The 23397-nt window shown below is 35.7% G+C and overlaps 2 protein-coding genes across 2 annotated transcripts in view; both read right to left on the reverse strand.

Annotated features, from left to right (window-relative positions):
• LOC122068071 (dual specificity protein phosphatase 12-like) overlaps positions 1–4744 on the reverse strand; it is a 6220-nt gene extending 1476 nt beyond the window's left edge. Inside the window, exons 1-6 of the mRNA XM_042631919.1 lie at positions 4640–4744; positions 3871–4360; positions 2476–2528; positions 2173–2237; positions 1975–2053; positions 108–416 (exon numbers count right to left, since the gene is read on the reverse strand). Of these exons, the coding sequence (XP_042487853.1) occupies positions 108–416; positions 1975–2053; positions 2173–2237; positions 2476–2528; positions 3871–4310 (946 nt within the window). The 5' untranslated portion in view covers positions 4311–4360; positions 4640–4744. The remainder of the gene's footprint in view (positions 1–107; positions 417–1974; positions 2054–2172; positions 2238–2475; positions 2529–3870; positions 4361–4639) is intronic.
• A 5212-nt stretch (positions 4745–9956) lies between these two features.
• On the reverse strand, positions 9957–15229 carry LOC122068078 (cytochrome P450 714A1-like). Its single transcript, XM_042631926.1, has 6 exons — positions 15221–15229; positions 14397–14751; positions 12606–12832; positions 11885–12135; positions 10804–11173; positions 9957–10542 (listed from the first exon to the last, which is right to left on the reverse strand). The coding sequence occupies exons 1-6, from the start codon at positions 15227–15229 to the stop codon at positions 10117–10119; spliced, it is 1638 nt and encodes a 545-aa protein (XP_042487860.1). The 3' UTR covers positions 9957–10116.
• Positions 15230–23397: the final 8168 nt, after the last annotated feature.

Below are 23397 nucleotides of genomic sequence, written 5' to 3' on the forward strand. Positions count from 1 at the left end.
GGGAGAGGTTATTTACCTTACGGTCATAGGTGAACGCAAAATTTATTCAATCAGGCATAAATCTAAAGAAGGGAAATTTATGACATAAGACTAGTTATAGTTCATACCTATGGTCATCCATCGAAGGGGCTCAACGAAGATAGACGAGCACTCATGCTCATCAAACTTGTTGAAGGGATTTCCACTTCTCCTCTTTTGCCACTCAAATGATGTCTCTCCCTCGCCTGGAATGTGACTAACAACATTATCTTTCAATGCAACAACTCTACGGCACTTTTTGCAGCGGTAAGCCAGAGTTGATTTAGCTTCTCCATTTGGGGATTCTGCTACCTCCGAAGAGACTACTTCTAAGGGCACACCAGGATCAGCCCCAAATTTGGAGCTGTCAATCTTCTCCCCCCGGTTATACAATTCACCTGAAATCATGGTCATTGATATGAACTTGGAAGAGTTGTCAATTCAGAGCATATATATAGATCAATACAGACAAGGTGCCTCATTTATACCAAAAAGAAAGAGAACCCAATAGTGAATTGTAATCCAAGGTGGCAATTTGCTCAGTAGGACCAAGCCAGATCCAACCCAAGTAACTGAAATATCACTGTGTAATCCCATCTAACTGAAGAATCAACCTTGGAGCTCAACTAAATCCCATGTTGTCAAATGTACTAAACCTAAATGGATTAAGGTTGGCCCAGGGAAGCACCCCGGGTGGAAGAGGGGGGGGATGCAACTAAATGAGAAATGTGAATCTCCTTAGTTGTATTAAAGAACTTCAGGATGGTATTGTGAATTTTTTGTCCCAGTCAGTGTTCGGACGTAGCAGCAGTGTTCAGGATGCAAAAACGCCCAACATTCTCCCCACTCATCATTTCCCATTTCTACCCTTTGACAACGGTGCATCTTATTGTACTTGTGACAGAATTAACATAGAACCAACTGCATGTTTCATTGCATAATTTCTTTTGGTTGGTTTCCAATGCTACAACCGAAGCCCAAAAGAAATTCTTTCATGCCAAGCATACTATACTTAAATACTGAGGTAGGTCTATTTCAGATTAAGCACCATCCAAACAACAACCAAGAATTGAGTTAATAAAGAAATGATGAGTAACTGATTGAAGTTTGGATAACATGGCCATCTTTTTCTTTTTTTTTCAGGTTTTTTTAGGAGTCATGGTGACCATGAAGGATGAAGCCGGAAATGCTAAAATGATTAACCACAGTGAAGCAATTCGTTTCCATAAGAACAACAGTCAACAAAAGGAAACAAAAAAAAGGATGAAAATGGCATGGCAATAAGTAGACACGAAAACAAATTTAACTAAAAATTATGAGGTTTCCCCCTCCATTCTATGACTTAGTATGATATCCTGCTATCCTCTCATAATAATTTCCCACAAAGAGTGATAATATGGCTAAAACAGAACCCCAACACTGATCAGCCTGGGTTGTAAGAGAAAATAGATGCTGTTAGGGGAAAAATGATCACTCAATATTATGGTCGTACTGGTTGTTTTCTTGTTTATCAAAGCAGAACTTAAACCAGTCCCATTACCTGCTAATCAACCCACTTTCTCCCACAAAAAATCATCACCAAATCATTCCAAATAATCTGCTCTTTCAGATGGATTATTTGCTTTGGAATCCAAGACATTCACCAATGGGCCCAAGAGAAATGCAATATAAGAAACAATATAACCCCTTGATCCTAAATATCCACCCATTTGCTATTTGTACAATGAAAGACATTATGACTTTATAGGTCTGACATCAAAGGTCTCAAAACCTAGAAGATAAGCACAGAATGACAATATCAAGTGTGTAAAAGGTGTCCTTGTTTGATGAATATAAGGTATGCCTAGAATTTACATTTAATCCAATGGAACAAAGCTAAGTTTTGACCCAACATAAACAACAATGAAAATTGGAAAGAAAAAGAAAGGGGAAAGAAAGATCGGAATCAATACCTACCCAATACTTTCAAGCGAAATCGTTTATATATGGGGCTTGCAGGATCAACTTTGAAACCCATTTCTTCAAACATTTTTAACTGCATGCAAAAGGGGGACAAATCACTATGGCATAAAAAAAATGTTACAATGTGCTTCATCTATTTTTTCAGTGTTCCCTTGCAAACCATAAAATCAGGAGAGCATTCACTATTATCACCTGTTCCAGAAAACCATCATTGGGGCAAACAAACTCACAGCTTTGCCTTAAAGATTCAAGTGCATCTGCAGGATTATAGAGAAAAGGACAGACGTAAAGGAAAATGATGAAACAATACAGAATCTAACCACCGAAACCTCTAAGCAAGGAGTTAGATTCCAAAAAGCATAAAAAATAAATAATAATAAAGAAAGAAAGAAAGAAAGAAAGAAAGAAATAAATAAAGAAAAACAAGAAACAATGTGCACAGTAAAAGAATATGAAAATACTGCAAAAAATTACAAAAATGGATCTGCTGAATACCTTCTTGAGATAGTTGCTCAGTTTTCATCAGATATGCTGTAATGATAGCCGCACTGCAACGAATAAACAAGCAAAGAAGGATGTAAACCCTGAGAAATATATAGAACTGAAAATGTATGCTATGAGGGCAGGCCTGTTCTGCTAAACTCCATGCCATCAAATCTCAACATTGATCAACAGGAACGAAAAGTCAATCTTTCGAAGATGGAAATTTCATGTGAGAAAGCTGGAGAAAAGAATAAACAGTAACTCATATGGTTCTAGACTGCTAGTAAGTGGCCAAATATGATATTTTTGAACATTGTTAATAATGATGACAAAATTGCAGGTTAGAAGGGTAACACACGACACCCTTAAGAGGCAGCTTTGGCATACATAAAAGGTACTCAATTGGATCAGTGTAGTAATAATAAGATACTCAATTTTATGCCACTCCAAATAATGCAACAAAAGTAGTCATTTTCTTCTTCTTATATTATTCATCAGTTTCAGATGATGTTTCTATCTGGCAAGGACTATTTAGTTACTACATATCCTTTTTTTTCACTTATTTGTTAATGGGAACCTGTGCTATGAGATTGACATAAAATATTGAAAGTTAAAGAGAATATTTTATCAGATGGTTATAAGAGTTTCATGCTTCAGGAAGCAGAATGCTGAGCATCCCCAACACATGCATAAAATAAGCATAACTGAGATGAGAATGTTGAGAGAGATAAGTGACAAGACAGGAAAGGAACCCAGAGGTAGCACTAATAGTGGGAAAACAAAAACCGACAAACAGGGTCAAGAAGTCATATAGTCCAAGTTGAAGGCACTTGAGAAACAATAAGAAAGTAAAAGAACTTGGATTTAAATAGTAAGAAAGTGTTTTACTAGAGAGAATTGAATGGTGGAACTGTAGTTGCATAATTGACCACAAGTTGTTGGGATGATAAGGATTTCGTTCCTCCTAGCAGAAGTTCTAACTTCACAAACTTCCTTCTCATATCATCATCCAATTCCAATATTCATCAAATATAAAACGGTGCTTCTTGATAACCATCACTTCTCGTGACAAAAAATCAAGGGATTGGATTAGTTTGATAAAACAATGCAATCTATTTGCTGCAAAACTTAAACCTAGAATATAGATATCTAAGGTGGAAGATCAATTTGGGAGCATCCAATGTCTAGTACTTCTCTTAACAAAAAAGTATGTAGAAGTGCCAATATAGAAGGTAATGGAACAAAATGCAGAAATACCCAATCTGAAAATTCAAGATGATTTTTGTGGGAACTTCTTGTGAAGCAAGAATAGATTGAGAAAAAAAAAAAGCAGCAGCAACTATAAACGGAAAACAAGTTATATGGAACAATAAAATGACATACATAACGAGATTTTGACATCAATACCTTCTGGAAACACCTGCAAAGCAATGCACCAAAATTGATCCTTCTTTTCTACTCTCATCAATATAATCCAAACACACATCCAAGTAATCCAATAAATTCTCACTCTCCATATCTCTCAAAGGAACCGCCATTCTCACCATTTTCAAATCCTTCCCAGCATATTCAAGCGAGCAAAGAAGCTTATTTGGTGCAATCGCCTTCTTCGAACTGTCAACGGCGTCATCCTCAGAGCCTGAACCACTACCAGATCCTCCAACAAACACCTTCCGGATTTCCTTTGCAGGAATAGAAATACTAGAGCGCCATTCAGTAAAGAAAGAAATCGAAGCAGAGCTTAAAAGCGATAAAATATGTGTTATTTCACTGCTCCCGTTCTGTAGAATCTCAGCAGCGTCACCGATGTTGCCGATAAACAAACCATCGCGCACAAGATACGGCATCACCGACGAAAACCTAATCTGTTTCCCGCCAAAAAAACAAGGAACGAACCCTGCAAGCAACGAAACATCTCTTTTAGCATAAAACGATTCTTTGATAAAAGACTTCCAAGCTAAACTCATTTCCATTAGTAATCCAAAAAGTTGCAGCAAAAGAAGATTATCACGGAATAGGAATTTCTTCTCTTTGATAATGGATTACGCCGGAGGAGAAAAAAAAGTTCAGATTTTCTATAAAGAATTTGAAATCTGTAAATGAAAATCAATACTGAAAGTAACCAAAAGAAACCTAACGATCAGAATTTGTTCTTCCCAAATAGAAGAAATCGAACCTTAAAATTGAACTTTTTGATAACCGAAGAACTCTCTCTCTCTCTCTTTTTGCTTATCTTCTTCTGCAGTTCCGCAGGAGAGAGAGGAAACGGTGAATAGCAAGGTATCAGATTTGCGTGGGTCCTCTCATAAGGTTTCAGTTGAGAGCAGCGGTGGGGGCCCACTTGTTTTACCTTCAGTTTGAAGTTAAGAATCATGTGGGAGTCGCGGCTTGATCTCATCCGTTGATTGTAAATGGAGGCCACGTGTTTGACACGCTGGATGACGACTGTTGGTGGACTTTGGAATTCTCGACCGTACTTGATGACATGGCAGAAAAGGTTTTCAGTTAAAAAAGAAGAGAAGAATTGAAAAAAGCAGGACCGCACTGAATGGGACATGTGGTCAAACATTGAAATGGAATCCTTTTGATTCGGGGAGAGATGATGCTCTGTTACCGAATATATGATAGGAAGTATAAAAGCATCGTCCTCCATGGATGTAGCGAATCCAAGTAGTTAGAGATGTAAATGGATACTTGATACGCTAATTCGAATATTTGTATTCGTTTAGGGGTATTTGTATTCGGTTAAAGGGTATCTAAAATAAAATCCAAATTATCGTAAAAATAATTATCCAATCTGATTAAATAATCAATTAATGATTTTGAGGGTTCTTGAAGTTAAATAGGTTCTAGAGAATGAGGAAAAGAGTTAAAAAAATCCAAGGGGGTAGCACAGTTGATGATAAGGGTGTCAATCAGTCCGGAACCAGGTATTCGGTTCCAAGAGTGTTAGTGTGATCGAGAATCAGACCAAGTCCCATCTCGGTTCTGAAAATCGGTACTCGTACCCGACCTATCCAGTTCCTATTTGGATTTTGTATTCGGTTCTTATTTGGTTCCAGTATCCAGTTTCAAATTCGATTTTGTTATGCAGTTGTTATTCATAAGACAAAATGTAAATGTTTATTCGCTATGTTATTGGTCTTCCCCAACAAAATAATGAAAAAAAAAAAAAAAATCATGAGCTATGGATCATCTATTGAACTTCTAATATCATTAATTTCACTACTTTAAAACACAATATGCAAAGAATGATGAACTCTTATAGTATCAAATTCTCTAAAATCACTTTATGTAGATTAAAGAGCAAAAAAAGAGGTAAATTTTGGGCTTCTAACAACTGAATATAAGTTCTTAGTTACAGAGGAAATTAAAGAGGAAAAAGTGGAGATTAAGGGCTCGTTTGATAACGTTTCTGTCATTTATGTTTCAATAAACGACAGAAACATAAATTTCAATTTTTAGAAACAGAAACGGAATTGAAGGTGTTTGATAAGTCATGTTTTTAGAAGTCGATGGTAACCAGTGAAAGAATTGCCACAAGTCGTTTCCAGAAACGGCGAAACAAGTTGAATTTGTTTCGCTTGGGTCGTTTCTTGAACCATGAATAAGTAAAAATTTCTATTTCTATTTCTAAAAATAAGTGAAACGAAACAGTTTTATCAAACGCTTTCTGCTCCGTTTCTGCTGTTTCTGGAAACAGAAATGGCAGAAACGCGTTTCTTGAAACGTTATCAAACGGGCCCTAAGTTATCCAGTCCGGTCTGGTTTCAGTTAGAACCGTCGGTTCTTGGCATAAATCCAGATCCGGACAGAATTGAATTACAAATACTTGTTTCAGATCCAGGATTTAACCATATTATAATGGGTTGGATATGGTTCAAGGTTTTCGGTCCGGATCTAGATTTGATTTTTGGATTTGGTTCTGAATTGACACCCTTAGTTGGTGAACAATGAACTTGGTACGAATCGTAAACTCTGACGTTCTAAGTTCGACTCTCATTAGGCACACATTAGGCTACTCACACGGGGTGTTTAATCCCCTTCACTGCTTTCAGTAAAAGTTGAATGGTTCTCATTCAACCCAGTATGACCCGATCCATAAGATTATGGGGTCAATATGGGCCCACGGGACTAGTCAAGTTGAAGGCCTGAATACCTGTCGTCAGCCAAAAAAAAAAAAAAAGAGTTAAAACAACCTAAAAAGAGAAAAGGCCGAATATTTTGATCCAAAACAGCATGGGCTCGGCCCATGGTCGGTCAATTCCAGGCTCAAGCCTTCTGATTTTGTCGAGTAGTGTCACTTTCAGGCGGCGGCGTAGCGTAATCGAATATAGTTTTACCAGAAAAAATGATCCTAACCGAATATTCGTTTGTCCCATTATATGAGGCCGTTACAAAGATGGACACGTGAGAGTCCCATTCAACGACGCCACGTGTGTATGATTCCAAAATACTGTCAAAATGTCGTGATTGGCTTGACGGCTATCAACGTGGGGGCCACCATCAATTCGGGTTAATTGTTGCCACTTGCCACTTGCCACTTGCCACTTGCCACTTGACACAAGGCTCTGATTAGGACGTATGAGATTTTAGAGGCCAAATGACCCACAAGTCATGGGTACCACCATTAAGGGGAAGATTTTTCTGTGGAAACTGGGAAGGGTGTATTAGATCACCTGGCCCACCGAGGAATCTTAGCTTTAACGACCCACGTAATTAGAGGCAATTAGATTTGGACCGTTGATTAGGTTGATTCTCCCATTGGAGAATTTTTAATTTTTTGGTAACAGTTTGTAAACCTTTAACTGTAAAATGACCCACAAGTCATGGGTACATTTGTCCCTCCAAGGTCCTGTAAAAAGTGGTCACGTGGGTATTTCAATGAGAACCAAGGTGTTCAAATTCGAGATTGGATTTGGGATAAGGGTGTCAAAAAGCCTAGTCATCTCGAACCCACCCTAGCCCACCTTTGAGCCTGAGATTTCAGCTCATAGGGCAGGTTAGGGTCAAGAATTTCAGGCCGAAACCAAGTTGGGCCGGACTTGGATTAAGTGAAGAGATCTTGAGTTTGGGTTTTGAAAAACCCATCCCAACCCGGCCCATTGACACCTCTAATTTGGGATTAAAGCACTACATCTTGGTTTGAAATCCAACGATTTCTACCATAGTTGCTTTAGAAAGACTAATAGTTCAATAATATATTTCTATTTCACCGAAATATATATATATATATATATATATTTTTTTTTTAATTTATTTATTTATTTTATTTTATGGACTGTTCTGAATTTTTTTTTTTTTTTTTTGGGTACAAACTGTTCCGAATTAGAAGCTGCAAAATAATGAGCAAACTTGACATCCAAAATACTACTATATGCATGGGAAGTGTTTTCTGTTTGGGAGTGTGGCTTCTATGCTGTTCAATACCCATTACCCTTCTCTTAATGACTCTTTTTCTTTCCATTGTATTCTCTCGTATACTCTTTCCTTCTTTCTGTTCATCCTCTTGCACTTTCTTTTTTGATTGTTTATTTAAAACAGCCTTTCTTTTGTAGGCCTATGCTCTAAATCAACGTCTCTATTTTAGTTCAATCTATAGATAGTAAGGAGGTCATTTACAAAAAGGAGAGAGGCAAACACAAGAGCACAGGTGCGGGAGGCAGACTCCCGAATGTACAAGTACGTCTAGTGTTGCATGTAAAACATAAAAAATTTGTTGAGGCTGTCCGACTTCATAAAAAGCCAAAAGGCGAAGAATTTATATGCAAGAAAGAACAATCACTCATAGAATACATGAGCTTATGAAAATCCTCGAAGATACAGAATCCAATATCTCACTTTAAGTCTTCTTGACTATGCTAAAAATGTTAGACAAGAGATAATGGGATTACAATCCTCTCTAGTGTAGCCCTTCACTCAGTCAGGCTAAACTTTGCCTTTGAATGTTTGAAAGTTGGAACCTAAGCAAAATTTTATCTTATTTTTATTTTATTTTATATTTATGGGAAAATAATTTTTTTTTTTTTTTTAATTTCCCTTGATGGTCTACGGTTTCTTTAATTTTTAAAATGTCATGGGTTCAATTCCCCAACTCTTCAATTTTCAACAAAATTAAACCAACCACCCCCCCCAAAAAAAAAAAAAAAAAACTCTATATATGAAAAGTTTGAATACAACATGTAACATATATAGGGCCCGACCAAGCCTAGCAGCTAGCCCCGAGGCCTTAGCATGAAGCCTAGCCAGGCCCAACCTCGGAGTAGATTTTTTAGTCCCTAGAGTAGTTTCATAGGCTGAAAACCCTAACCCAAGCCCAAAAATTTTTGGGCAGGCATTGGGTAGGTTTGGCTTTTCAGGCCCAAGTTTGTAGATGATCGGGTGGGTCCTTTAATTTTGGATCAAGGTTTTAAAACTTGGGATCGATATCACATCAGTCAAGCTCGATACTGATCTGATATCAATCTGGATCACTTTGAATTGGATCAAATTGTATTCGATACCATGTTTTTTTGATAATATTAATTTCTTTTATTATCATTTTACCCTTATGCTTTATCAGTGAATCAATCAAAGATTGGGATCGATGAAGGCCAAGATCAATCTAATCCAGCTAATACCAACTAATTCAATCCAAGTTTTAAAACCATGCTTTGGATGTACTTCATAATAATTTTCTATAATGTTATTTTTTTTTTCGAAAAATAAACTTAATAAGTCTTTCAAAAAACTCCTTTACATTCCCTAACAATTATTCCAACAACTTTTTTTATTGTCTTTCAAAAAAATTTAATAAGAGAATGTTGTCCATATGCATATAAATCAAATTATGAAAACCTCCATCACCCGACATTAGAGGTTTAGCAAAAAGTTGAGGATCACCCAAGTGGGTTATCCTTTAAAATAACACTCGAAATAGGGTTTGTATGGTCTTGTAATCACATGGACTTTTTTTTTTTTGGGAGGGGGGGGAAGGGGTGGGTTTTTCCTATGAATGCCACATGGTTGAATAAGAGGGCCCAAACTTGACGGAGAGATGGGGCTTAGGATCCTCAATTCACATATAAAGCATATCATCATTTAGGCTCCGTTTTGATCGTAAGGGAAATTAAAGTAAAGGATAATGAAATTTCAAACTTAAAAATGAAACTTTATAATCATTACTTCATGGGACTATATCACGAACTCTAAATCATGTCATATTTGGTTATTAAATTTCACTTTACTTTGCATTTAAAACCCTTGCTATAAAGAAAAATATAAAATAAAATTACATGTAAAATGCATCACTACTAAATAACATGGGTGATGATTACAGAAGTTTATTTTTTAAGTTTGAAAATTTCACTTCCCGACCTTCCCTTTAAATTTTCCCTGCAACCAAACATAGCCTTACTGAGATTAAACTTTCAAAAGTAAGAATCAAGCATTTTAAACTTGTTGAAAACAAATTGAAGGCTATAAAATCAATCCTATTTATCCAACAGTTGGAGTTAACACACATCCTTTCACATTTTATAACTAAGTACAATCCATATAAAGCCATTTCTACTTGACTCATTCAAACAATGTCTATCTATCTATTCCAAGTCTTAAATAAATCTAAAATCATACCAAACCCTCTTTCTTATCGTCTACTACTTGATTTTTCAATCATATTTTCTTTACGAGGAGATCAACTCCATACTTAGGCTCAATAATCATCACATATGTGAGGCAATGTTGATATCTAGGAGAAATAGAGAAAGTGAATTTGGAAACCATAAGAGAAAGCAGAATCTTCATCTCTGCCAATGCAAAGTTACGGCCCAAACACATCCTAGGCCCAGCTCCAAAGGGCACATATGTTTGTGGAAACTTGCAAGCCTCAGAGATGCCATTTTCAAACCTACTAGGATTGAATTCGTTTGCATCTGGTCCCCAAATCTTAGGGTCTCGGTGCAATTGGGGTATCTGAGTCCACAATCTTATGCCTTTGGGAAGAATGAGATCTCCTAGCTTCGTATCTTTCAATGTTTCTCTTAAAATGAATGGTGTTGGAGGGTAGAGTAGCAATGTTTCCTGAATCACCATTTCAATCTGCAAAGAGAAAACTAAAATGATCAATTGTGTTAGAGCAAACACCAAGAAATACAAAAAATAAACAAACTATAGATCCGTAGAATACAAAGATTTAACAAGGTTCACACACCAGTGTGGTGTGTTACATTCTTAGGCGAAGAAGAAAATGTTTCACTATGCAAAAGAGAGATTTCACCTAACAAATTGCAATAAATAAAATGAACAGATCACTTCAAATTAGTTGAAGTAATTGAAGAAGTTAACTACATAATTGCATACCATTTTCATCTTCCGTAGAGCGTCAGCATTTGGGGATTGGCCTCTGCAAACTTGTGCAACTTCTCGACGTACACGGTCTTGCCATTTGGGATATAAACCTAAGAACATAATGCACCAACCTCCAACTACTGCTGTAGTCTCATGACCAGCAAAGTAGATGTTCTTGCAGTTATCCACTATGAAACGTTTAGATTCCTTTGTGCTTAACTTGTTATTCTTAGCACTCTCTAGGACCATTTGTAATAGATCCTTCTCTAAGCTTGGGTTATCCAAGCTTTTTTCTTCGCGCTCCTTTACTGTTTTCAATATCAATGATTTGATCTCTTTTTCTAGCTTCCAAACGTCTCTGTTACTCTTGCTTGGAAAATTTCTAGTTGAGAAAAAAATAAAAGCATTACTAGTCAAAGAAACTTCAAAGCTTCAGTTCATAAATACTTTCTTGCCACGTTTTTATAATAAGATTTCACTTCAGAAACACTTTCTTACTATAGTTTTACACCGAAATATGCCTTTTGCTTTTTGCTAAAGGTCAACAAAAAATATATCAACTGTAAAAAATATTTACCTAATTAAATTCAAGGTATGGAAGACACTTACAGAAATTTTTTGAAATTCTATCTTTAGTACTTCCATCAGAAGAGAGATAAATCATAAATAAAACTAGAAAGTAGCAAATCAAAATCTTGCACTTGCCTGAGCATCCCAATAAACTTCATTCTCACAAAAATGGGAGTTCAGCCCAAAGGAAAGAAGCTTGATGTCTAGCTGTGCATTTAGGCAAAACATTTATTACTAGTTTTTTTATTTTTTTTCCTAGTTAGAAGATCATAAATTTTATTGAAAGAATAAAACATAAAAAAACTCAATGAAAAAACAATCTATGTTTGGCATTGCCGTCAGTAGGGGTCCTCAAACACTCTTAGAAAAAGCGAAATCGAGGTTTACTACCTTTTTTTCTTTTTCTTTGGGTGCAAAGGTTTACTACTAGGTTTGCTTCTCTATAACACTAGTAACTGTCAAGGCATAGAAGAAAGAAATCTTTTTGTTAATGTTCAGGTGGATATCAAGTGGTAGATCATACCTAAGAGTTGATCCCTTATGTAGAAAGCGTTTCTCGGACAACATCTTTTCAAGGACTCGGATCTTCATGAAGATGTCTTTGCCTTGAGAGTAGGAACTCCCAAAACAAGCTCTAGAGATGACATTGGCAGAAAACTCCCTCAAATCTTCATCAACTTTTATCTCAGCAATCCCTCCTTCAGATTCAACTATTCGCTTCCCCCATTTTTCAATCAATGTTACCCCAGACTCCACCATTAGCCCCACCATGCCCTACACCCACAAGTTAAAAACGACCTATGAAAATGGCGCACGAACCCATCGTGCCTGTTTGAGTATTAATATGGATGGGATTCTTTATTTTAGTAGGAAAAAAACTCTTCAAGCTTGTTACGATCTGTTGAGCTACTTTAGTAGGGGTGTCAATGGACCTGATAGGGTTTTGGGAGGCACAATAGATGTGTCACCCCGGCTCTGATTCCACTTTTAGAAATTTGGATAGAATTAATATTTAAAAGTTAGTCATTAAAGCAGAGGATACGCTCAAATCCTTATAACCCTTTGCATTAAGATATTCACATCCGATGTGGGATAATTACTTATTGCAAAACCCCAATCTATTTGAACATAGGAAGAAGGCTATAGAAACAATTCCTCATGAAATATATATATTTCCAAACTGAGGTTTTTTTTTTTTTTTCCACTGATAGTGAACAAATATGAGTGTTTAATTTATTAAGTACCTTAACCTTGTCCATAGAGAACTCAGCTGAAATGATTTTCCTTTGGTGGGACCTAAGATGGCCTTTGGAGGGAATAACGCCCTTACCTAGCAAAGGTCTAAGCGTCATTGTTACCTGCAATGACCTGCCTAAATCATAAGACATAACTTGGCCTATCTCCTTCACCAGATCAGGGTGATTTATGTACAAGTTTTGATTCCTTCCAATTGAAAACATGTATACTAGACCTGCAACAACAAACATGTAAACTATGGTTGGTTTGGTATAGGAGATAGAAAGGAGAAATCAAAATCATACCGTATCGAGAGCTTGATCGAATGCATTTTTAATACTGAAATCATATCTATATGGTTTGATTTTATTTGATTTCATAAATGGTTTCATATTTATTTTGGTTTGATTTCAATACAATTTTTATAGGGTATCACAAACCATGTCATATGTGTATATGTGATAACATACATAATAGGGTAGGGCGATAAAAGCTAAATAATCAAGTAGCATTCTCGACCAATGGAAGAGGGAAGCAAGCATCTTCAAGGCATGGCAGGGCGGTCTTTTTACACCCATTGTGTGTGGGCGCAGGTACACATTATCGGGTAGTGTTCTTTCTAATTCCTACAATATTTGAGAGAATGTTTTCTATCTACGAACACAGCCCTTGCACCATCGAATGGACCAACAGGAGTGCAAGAAGCATCAACATAGCAAACATTATTGCTTTTCATAGGAGGTGGGGCAGTCCTTTTGCCCCCTTCCATGTGTTTGGGTGCAACCCCCACACTCCCCTAAAGAAAATAGTTTCCCATAATATATAATTACCATACATGTGTCTATTTGATAAGGTTTGAGAATAAATAATTTAGTATGATTGGTTCATAATGAATGATTTTTCCTTAGATACAAAAAAATATTAAAATTAAATATATATTTTTTATTTAAATAAGAAAGTGAATGACTAACTACCGAATTAATTGTAATAATATATTGCCAATCAACTTTTATATCCAACAGTCGTTAATATAATTAATTAAACTAAATTAGCCAGCACCATATGGCTTTATTTATTTTTATTATTTTACTGTCAGCAGGTTTCTCATTGGTCAACCTAAAAGAATCTATTCTGTGCTAACTCCACCATTATGGTGAACGGATCTGGCTCAAATACGAAAATGTTATCGTACACTCCTAGTTCATAGATTTAAAATCTATTAAATGAAGAGAGAGAAAATTAATTCTAAATCCATGGACCAGGATCATTCTTGTACGTGAACTTGATCCGCTCTCTCCATTATGTACTTACTTGGTTGGGGTCCAAACTATAGGCTCTACCTCTGCCAATGCAACTCATCCTAGATTTGAGCTGACACTCCCTTATGGGCAAAAGATACCATCACAGTTCTGCAATGGCATAAAGACCTGCAACTATTTTCACCCCACAACCCCCCCCAAAAAAAAAGAAAAAAAAGAAAGAACTGCAACTATATAATCATCTTCAATGGCACGTGAATGCCCTTCGCGTTATTCTTCCTAACCTTTCTTTCTTTCCAGACTTTCCTAACCTTGCTCAATCCAACAGCCCTTCCAAGCTACAGATTCAAATATGGCAACTCAGACTCACCAATCAAATTGGAAACTCAATCCTAAACTTCGGAGTGGAAGATAGCAGAAGGCGAGTTCTCTGGATGTTGGCAAACGGGACTAAGATATGTTGTAAAGCTTACAAGGATTTTAAGAAACTAATGCAAAAGAAGATGAAGAAGAAAGATATGAAGGGTATTAATAGTGTACCGTATTGTTTTCTCCAATGTTCAAAATGTGGGAAGAGAAGAGAAGTATAATCATGGGCAGCAATATCTCCATGCTCCCTGACCTGCAACTTCATATTTGAAACCGCCTCTGAATTGATCCTCATCATCTCAGCAACATTTCCAGACAGAATAGAAGTAGGTGGAGGTCCTGTGATACCTTGCCTTCTTAGCTTCTCTCGAAGCCTCTCCGGCTTCATCCAAACAACATTAACGATATATCCGATCAAACTGCAAAACCCAACCAGACACAAGCTCCATAAACCCTTCACATACCACACTTCTTCCGTCTCTCTCTCTCTCTCTCTCTCTCTCTCTCTCTCTCTAAAAACACTTGTCTTTCAAGACAGTCACGAAACCACAGTAAGATGACAATTATATATGGAAGGTATCCAAATAGGAAAAGTAGAAATTTCTTTGAAAAGGTGGTGAGGTCCTTAGGCTGCATTTGGTAGTCATTCAGAAAAATATTTTGATGTTTTTTCGTTCTATAGGAAACAAAAAAAGGGAATAAAGTGTTTGGTGTCAATTGGGTGTTTTTCGGTTTTTTCTTTGAATGAGATGGGGGGGAGGGACGCTAAAAATGCAAAATGATAGAACGACGAAACCTTGTTCATCATTTCGTTTTGTTTCAAATACAAAAAAAGTTTACAACTATGGTACTCGTTCTTGAAACAGGTTCACCAAACAAATTTTTTATTTTTATTTTTATTTATTTAATTATTTTTTTTTTAAACAACATTTTGAGACAGAAACTGACAATTCTGTTTTTTACACGAAACATCATTTTTGGAGCTGAATGACTACCAAACGCATCTTTAATCTCAATTCAGATAATCAAGAACATAAACTATCGGATTTAAGAGGGGAATACCAAGTGCACGAGGATTCCACCACTACTAGGTCTAGGGAGGGAAGGGTCATAATGCACAAAAATTTCCCCCTGCTTCGTGAAGAGGCTATTTCCCAATTGATATCATGACATTAGGTCGCAATGAAACAACTTCACCATTGCGCCGAGGTCTGCCCCTGTCTAATTTGGATGTATGTATATATAAACTAATAATAATAAAAAATAAAAAAAGTAACTATGATATTGAGTGCTCTAGAAGATTCGGCAAGTTCTGGAAAATAAGGATTTGAGAATCAATCGTATCCGTCAGAGAAAACAAATCTGGATTACACAAGTTGAGGATGTAAATGGATAATAAAAATTTTAAATACGATCCGCATTTATAACCGTTGGGATTATCTATTATCCGATCAAGGGATATTCGGATTTGATCACATTTGATCAATTTTCAATCCGTTTACATCTCTACCCCATACATATCCTGGCATCTATTTTTTTACTTGTTTCATCCAGTAGGGGGGTTTCCTCTTGAATGCCTAGATGGAAGGGAAACTATAGGACGCCGACAAATGAATTAGACCATTCTGATATTCCCATTTCCCATCAATTTCATGTTGTTTCTTTTGATGCCCATGTTTGAATATTTGTTAGACTATGGAGGCTTATTGGTGTGATAAGAAAATAAGCCAATCCGTGGTGCATTTCTTAGATAATTAGTATTATTGATTGGGAGTGATAGCTTAGATACATATTGATGGCACTGGCACTAATAATGAGAAAAGTCGCTTAATTATGAGATGGTTTTGAATTTTGTTGTAGTTGATGTTAATTGGAATGTTCAATTGAGACCTAGATATAGGATTTCTTAATTTTATTTTTTTCCATGCTTGATTGGGTTGCTATTCTACTGATGGCCATACTGAAAGAAGATATAATAGTAGCTCGATGTTGTATTCTTTCATTCTTTGTTTTCTTATGGTTAAGAAAGCTTATTAATTTACTGATTCTTAGCCCTAAAAAAATAAAAAAAATAATATATAAATAAATTCAAGTTGTTGTTTAGATGGAATAGTAGAAATTACTTGATTCCGTGGGGTATAAAAATCTCATCAATTTATAGTTGCACCCAGCTGGGTGCTTTAAATATATTAAACAACTTTATTTGAATCCATTAGGGATTAAGAAATTTTATATCTTTTGTCTCTTGCAATAATTAATAAGCTTTTGCATATCATATATATTAATTCACTGAAGGGCATGCATGAGAAGAATAAGGAGTGGGGGGTGGGAAGTGGGAATTTTCCCCAACTTGTTCAGGTCATTCTCACATGCAGCTATGACACCTAAAACCAATCCAAAATTCAAATAGGGTTTGTATGGTCTTGTAACCTCCTGAACTATTTTTTGGGTAGGAAAACTCCAAATTTAGGCTCAAAGATTGATGATTTTTCAATTAGGAGCCGACAGAGTCACTTTTTTATTATTTTTTTATACAATCCACATGATCGAATAAGAGGGCTCAATTATCATTTCAAGGTGGAGTTCGCAGCTTTCTTTTATGGCATCAATTGGAGTAAATAAAATGTGGATTGAATGTGACTCTCAGGCAGTGGTGTTTTGTGTTAAAAGACAATATTTCATGGTACTTTTTGCAAAAGTGGTGGTTGCATAAAGGATGTTTGGATTCCATTTCATGGACGATTTCCTATTGTTTCCGTGAGATAAATGCAATGGTGGATGGGTTGGCTAATTAAGCATGCCGCTGCCACAAGAAGTTCAACTATCTGGGATGTAGCTCCATATTTTATTATTTTTGATCTTGAATGGAATGGTCAGCATAGGTCTCAATTCAGGTTTATGTAACTCCTCTTCTTTTAGCTTTGATTTTCTGTTCTGCTAATGGCCAAGTCGAAGGTTGATCAGGATCTCAAAGGGCTTTCTTTTTGTAATCTATCATTTCTCTGTTTCTAATATATTCTTTGTTGACCTTTCAGCAGAAAAAAAAATAAAAATAAAATAAAAGGGCTCAAATTTGGTGGGGAGATGGGCCTCAGGATGTTCAACTCACATATAAAGCATATCATCATTTGGTGAGATTAGATTTTCAAAAGCAAGAATCATGCTATTTAATCTTGTTGCAAACAAGTTGAAGGCTCCAAATCAATCCTACTTATCCAACAGTTGGAGTTTACTCACATCCTATCACATTGAATAACTAAGTAACATCTATATAAAGCCATTTCTACGTTGCCCATTCAAACAATTTCTTGTCTTAATATTTAATATTAGATTTTTTCTTTAAAAACAATAATAAAAAAACCATGTAGGGCAAAAATATATCTATCCATTCCAAGTCTTAAATCAAATTTAAAATATATCAAACCCTCTTTCTCATCAATTACTACTTGATTTTTCAATCATATTTTCTTTGTGAGAAGATCCATCTCATACTTAGGCTCCACAACCATCACACATATGGGGCAATGCTGATATTTAGGAGAAACAGAGAAAGTGAATTTGGAAACCATAAGAGAAAGCAGAACTTTCAACTCTGTCAGTGCAAAGTTACGGCCCAAACACATCCTAAGCCCATGTCCAAATGACACATATGTTTGTGGAAACTTGCAAGCATTAGAGATGCCATTTTCAAATTTGCTAGGATTGAACTCATTTGCATCTGGTCCCCAAGCATCTGGGTCTCGGTGCTTGTGGGTATCCGAGTCCCATAATCTTATTCCTTTGGGGATAAAGAGATTTCCTAGCTTTGTATTTTTCAATGTCTTTCTTGATATCACTGGTCCTGGACATAGTTAGCAAATTCGGATTCGGGAATTATTCGGACGGTGAATTATTCGGTTGATTAATTTAAGGATTCGGTCAAAAAAGCGGTCAAAAAAGCTTATTGGGTTTTTTTTTTTTTTTAAATACTGTTTAAATGGACCGAATAATTCGGTTTAATTCGGATTCGGTCCGAATTATTCGCGTTTTATATTTACTTTTGAAAAAATCGCGAATTTTACCGAATTTTATTTTTAATTCGGATTCGGTTAGAATTTTTGATAAAATTCGGTTCGGCCGAATTGATAACACTGGTCTTGGAGGGTGGAGACGCAATGTTTCTTGAATCACCATTTCAACCTACGAAGATAAAACTAAATGATTAGTTACAATAAGAAAAAATAACTAGTCACTCAGACATTTTGTGATTGCGAGTCATTGCTATGGAGGCATTTGAATTGAACTAGAAGTAAATAAAAAATAACCATAGAAGAAGTGGTGAGGAAGGACATGTATAGCTTAATATTGTAATCGTGTATGACTTTGCATAGAACTAATTGGAGAATAAGGATCCATGTAGCTGATCCCATTTCTTTACAAGGACATCTACCCTATTAGAAGAACAAAAAGAAGAAGACGACAATGAGAAGTTAGAAAAACAATAAACAAAGCTTAAAATCTCCACAAGGCCATACATCTATTGCCACCGAGTCGGCAAAGGTGGATCTTTATAATAAAGGACCTTAAATTTCAGTGAGGAGCAAGAATTTAAGATATTCCACTAGCTCTCATTTTTTCAGTACAGTAGGTAAGGAGAAAAACATTTACAAACTCTTCTAAGGATAAGAAGATCCGTACAATCTCTTTGTAAGATGAGAGAGTCTTTTATAATCTCTTTTAAGGATGAGAGGGTCATTTACAATCTCTTTCAAGGATGAGAGAGTCCTTATAATTTCTTAAGGATGAGAGAGTCCTTACAATCTCTTAAGGATGAGAGGTTCCTACATACTTGTTTAAGTATGGCCTAGATCAATGTGTAAACAAGGTGTCCAATTCTAAAGTTGACCAAACTCTTGGACAAAAATAAATTCGAAGTGGAATAGAAAGGTTTAGAGTTACCTCTTTTGTGGTGCGTGAAAGAAATGCAATGATATAAAAGAATGCACCTTTGAAGTCCTCTTAATGTTGGCAATGCAAATGCTAAAATGTAGATGAAGACTTGTAAATAACCTTGAGTTCCTCTTGAATGAAAAATGGAAAACTTGAACTCAAGAGATGATATAGACCAATCTCACTTCTAATGCTACTTCAAAGTTAAAGATTCATTGTTCATTAGCATTAAAAATATATATAGGTGAGATTAGGGAAGAAAAATAGATAAGAAATTTCACTCAAATAGTCACTTTTTGGGTCTACCAGTCGACTGCCAAAGAGCAGTTGGGCAAAAATGAGCCAGTTGTCAGTCATCCAATCCAGCACTGGTCAATCGGACATATTGTTCAGAAAAGTGTCAATCGATCATCCGCAGGCTCGACCAAACCCATTTTGACAGGTTTTGGAAATATGACTTTTTGTCAATATTTTGATCGTAACTTTTTGGTCTGAAATCAGATTGACCTGATTCCAAGTGTGTTGGATTTGTAACTCATATATACAACTTTCATGAAGGGACCATCTCCTAATACCTATTTTGAGGTTGACCAAAATGCCCTTGAATAAGGTCATTGTTGTTTTCTCAGAAATTTCCTAAGCCGTATTATTCCTAACATGTTCCTAACCGCTTTTAGGGCTTTATACTTGGTCAAGAACTCAAGATACATCCTAAGGTCATTCGAAATTAATATAAACTAAAGAATGCAATATGTAATGCATGTTTATGAGATGCAGTGTAGTGCTAGTGTATGGTGTGTGCACTATTACTTTGAACTACAATTAAGGTCTTTTATTTTTCTTGCAGTTGGTTTTCAAGAGTCTTCATGTTGACCTTCTATGCTTAATATCTTTAATGTATTTCAATTCACTTTAAGCTTTAATACTTTGAGGTCTTGATCCTACAAAGTCTGATACCGTCTGACACCTTCTTCAAGTATTAACATCAATTTGTTGATACTCTTCATTTGATGACTTCAATCTTCATATATTTCTTTCTTTTATTTGCCAAATTCGATCTTTGATATGAAATCTCTACAAAACAATACTTGAAGAAAAATTGTGAAATACCTCCATATGTTTGGTATCATCAAAACCAACCATAGGAGTGTGGGCATATCTCTAAGTTTTTGTTTGGTTGCTAAGGGAATGCAAATTTTTGAGGTAAAGTGAAATTTTTTTCCCAGAAAAAATAAATTTAGATGTTTGATTGCAAGGGAAATATATCTCACATGTGAAAAAAAATTCACTTATATATTAAAATTTCCCTTTTTATTTCCCGACCAAAATAGGAAGAAAAAATAAAACCCATGGAACCAGCGATGGCCTTTCCTTTTTTTTTTTTCAATCTTTTTTGTTTCCTTTCTTTTTAGGAGCTTTGGATGGTTAATGTTGGCATGAAGGATCTTCTCTGCTACTAAGATGAAAAGGGCTTTTCACATGCTCTTTAGTCTATTGTTTCTAATTGGGATTGTCTTCACATTGAGTTACAAAACTATGATTCGCCGAAGCTTCAATTATCTTCAGCTGGATAATCATATCTCACCGGAACCATCACTGACGGGATCGAATTCATCGCTTCTTTAATTTGTAGCAATTGACATTAACGAGGCAAGCGATAGGAAATTTATCGAACAGTTACTAGAAGGGAATTTTGGCAACTCGGGATCGTACCAATGTTTCTCATCTTGGCAGAAATCTAATTACCTTAACTTTCGGGCGGTGACTTCCTCTATTGGCAGACTATCATTCCAGCTCTGATCTCCAAAGTATTACGGAATTTGGTTGGAATTTCGAAAATCCCTCCACGATTGGTCACAAAAGAAATGGTTCCAACCAAATATCACGTTGAATTTAATCGACCTTGTCAAACACCCAATTGATTGGCACAACGGATTGCCGGCCGACTCCAATGGCAGCAGGTATCCTTCTTGTGCAGTGGTGAGGAATAGTGGGGTTTTGCTTAAGATAGAGTATGGAGATCTGAACGACAGTCACGATATCACTTCACTTCACTTCTGTTGCAACCAAACAACTCAAAAGGGAATTTTTTCTCCTTCCCTTTACTTCACTTCCCTTCCCTTCCCTTCCCTTTTCCTATGCAACCAAATGCAGCCTCACGTAAGCATCATTCATAAAAAATATGGGAGTTCAACCCACAGGAAAGAAGCTCGATATCTGGCTACACGTTTGACCAAAGCATCTAATACTAGGTTTGCTTCTCTATAACAATGACTAACCTTCCGAAAGATGGAAGAAATATATGCTATAAGATATGAGTTTGCTTCTCTCATGTGAAATTTTGCTTTCAAGAAATAAATCAAAACTAAAATTTGTGTTGCTCACAAGATTTCAGAATCCGTTTAATATATAAAATTTTAGCCTAAATTTGAATGACCAAAAGCACATCAATCGTTGTCTTTATTGTTGTTGTTGTTGTCTTTGTTTGTATTTGATTTATTCATAAAAAAATTATATTTATATTCATAACTAATTTGTGTATAACACATAAATCCATATAGAAAAAAATGCACCAAATTACAAAATATTCCAACAAAAAAATCTCATAACATTGTAGACAAATGTTTTTCCAATATAATACTTAAGAAATTAATTTGAACGAATTTTCAAATTCTTAGAATCCAGATATCAAAATCTTAAAAATTTTTGTCCATTCAAAGCCTCATTTATATAAATCAAACTATGAACCTGACTGATCCTAAGTAGACAAGCGTGTCTCTTTGTTGATGTCAGAGAGAGAGAGAGAGAGAGAGAGAGAGAGAGAGAGAGAGAGCACAATTCCTCTCTTGAAGTTTCTAAAAATCAGACATATATCCTTTTTTTTCTTCTTTTTAATTAAAGATGGGAAATTATAAGGTGTGATGGGGACACTGGCCAATCATTTTAGATATCGCTTTTTCTTCATTATTAAATTAAATTTTATTTAAATAAGAAAGTTAAGAAAGTGAGTGAGTACTTAGTTGTAATAATATGATATGATATGACATATTATATTGCCAGTCGATTTATATCCAACAGTGGTCAAAATAATTAATTACGCTAAATTAGCCAGCCCCTCATGGGTGAGACCTGCAACTACGATTATCCTAACATATGTTGTGAAGAAGAAGAATGTGGTTTACTGTATTGTTTTCTCCATTCGTTGAAAATGTGGAAAGAGAACAGAAGTGTAATCATGGGCAGCAATATCTCCATGATCCCTAACCTGCTTCATATTCATAGCCTCTGATTTGATGATCCCCTTCATCTCACCAACATTTCCATACACAAAAGAAGAGGTGGAGGTCCTGGGATTCCTTTCCTTCTTAGCTTTTCACATTGAAGATATATGTGTTGGGTTTTTATAGATTTAATCGATTCAGTTTGATCTATTGGGTCCGGGTTAATCTGGCCCACTTTAGGTGAGATATACTTAGTTCAATTCATTGTCAGAATGAATTAGGGTTTTAGGGATTCTATTATAAATAGAAGCTAAAGATCTCAGCGGTCACTTTTTACCTTCATGATTTTGGAAGTACAGACTCCAAAATCACTTTTTATTGAGTAATTCTTTATTGTCATTTTCATGAGACAAGCACTTAGGACAGAGATTCATGATCAATACCCATGAGGTTTCTAAACTTACACACAGGGGTAAACCTACATGTTTGTGTATTCTAAGATCCATGAGAGAAAAAATCATTGATCTTGATTTAAAGAATACAGTCATAATTAATCTCTCGTATAGTTCTTATATTTTAAACAGTATAACATTATTCATATTATTCTATGAAGTAGAAACCTTAATAATATCCAATCAAGCTGCAAAACCCAACCACACACAAGCTCCATAAAACCTTCAGATACCAGATTTCCATCTCTCTCTCTTTCTGATAGTCAAGATTACCTCAAGCTGAGATATTAGATGTTTGTCATCCACTATCTATAAGATGGGATCACATAAGACAAAAGATATGGAGGGTGGCTTTTCAAAGAATTAAAGAAATTATTGACTAAGGCCTTTTTTTTTTTTTGATAGTGGTCAAAAGGGGAATCTTTAGATGGTCCCACCTAACACGTGACAGGGTGTTTGTGATAAATCCCAACATTTTGATATATTGGAATTGTCTAGAATTAGAAATGTGCCAAATTTCATATGTAAGTTTTACCATTTTAAAACTTAGATCAACTATTTTTAGATGAA

Source organism: Macadamia integrifolia, unplaced genomic scaffold, assembly GCF_013358625.1.
Source record: "Macadamia integrifolia cultivar HAES 741 unplaced genomic scaffold, SCU_Mint_v3 scaffold337, whole genome shotgun sequence".
NCBI lineage: Eukaryota > Viridiplantae > Streptophyta > Magnoliopsida > Proteales > Proteaceae > Macadamia > Macadamia integrifolia.

Bases quoted from the DNA above. Each gene is read 5' to 3' on its own strand.
- LOC122068078 (XM_042631926.1), bottom strand. The intron at 11,174-11,884 runs GTATGATCTACC...TTTCTCAACTAG, and splicing joins CATAAGGGATCAACTCTTAG to AAATTTTCCAAGCAAGAGTA. The intron at 10,543-10,803 runs GTATGCAATTAT...TTCTCTTTGCAG, and splicing joins CTCTACGGAAGATGAAAATG to ATTGAAATGGTGATTCAGGA.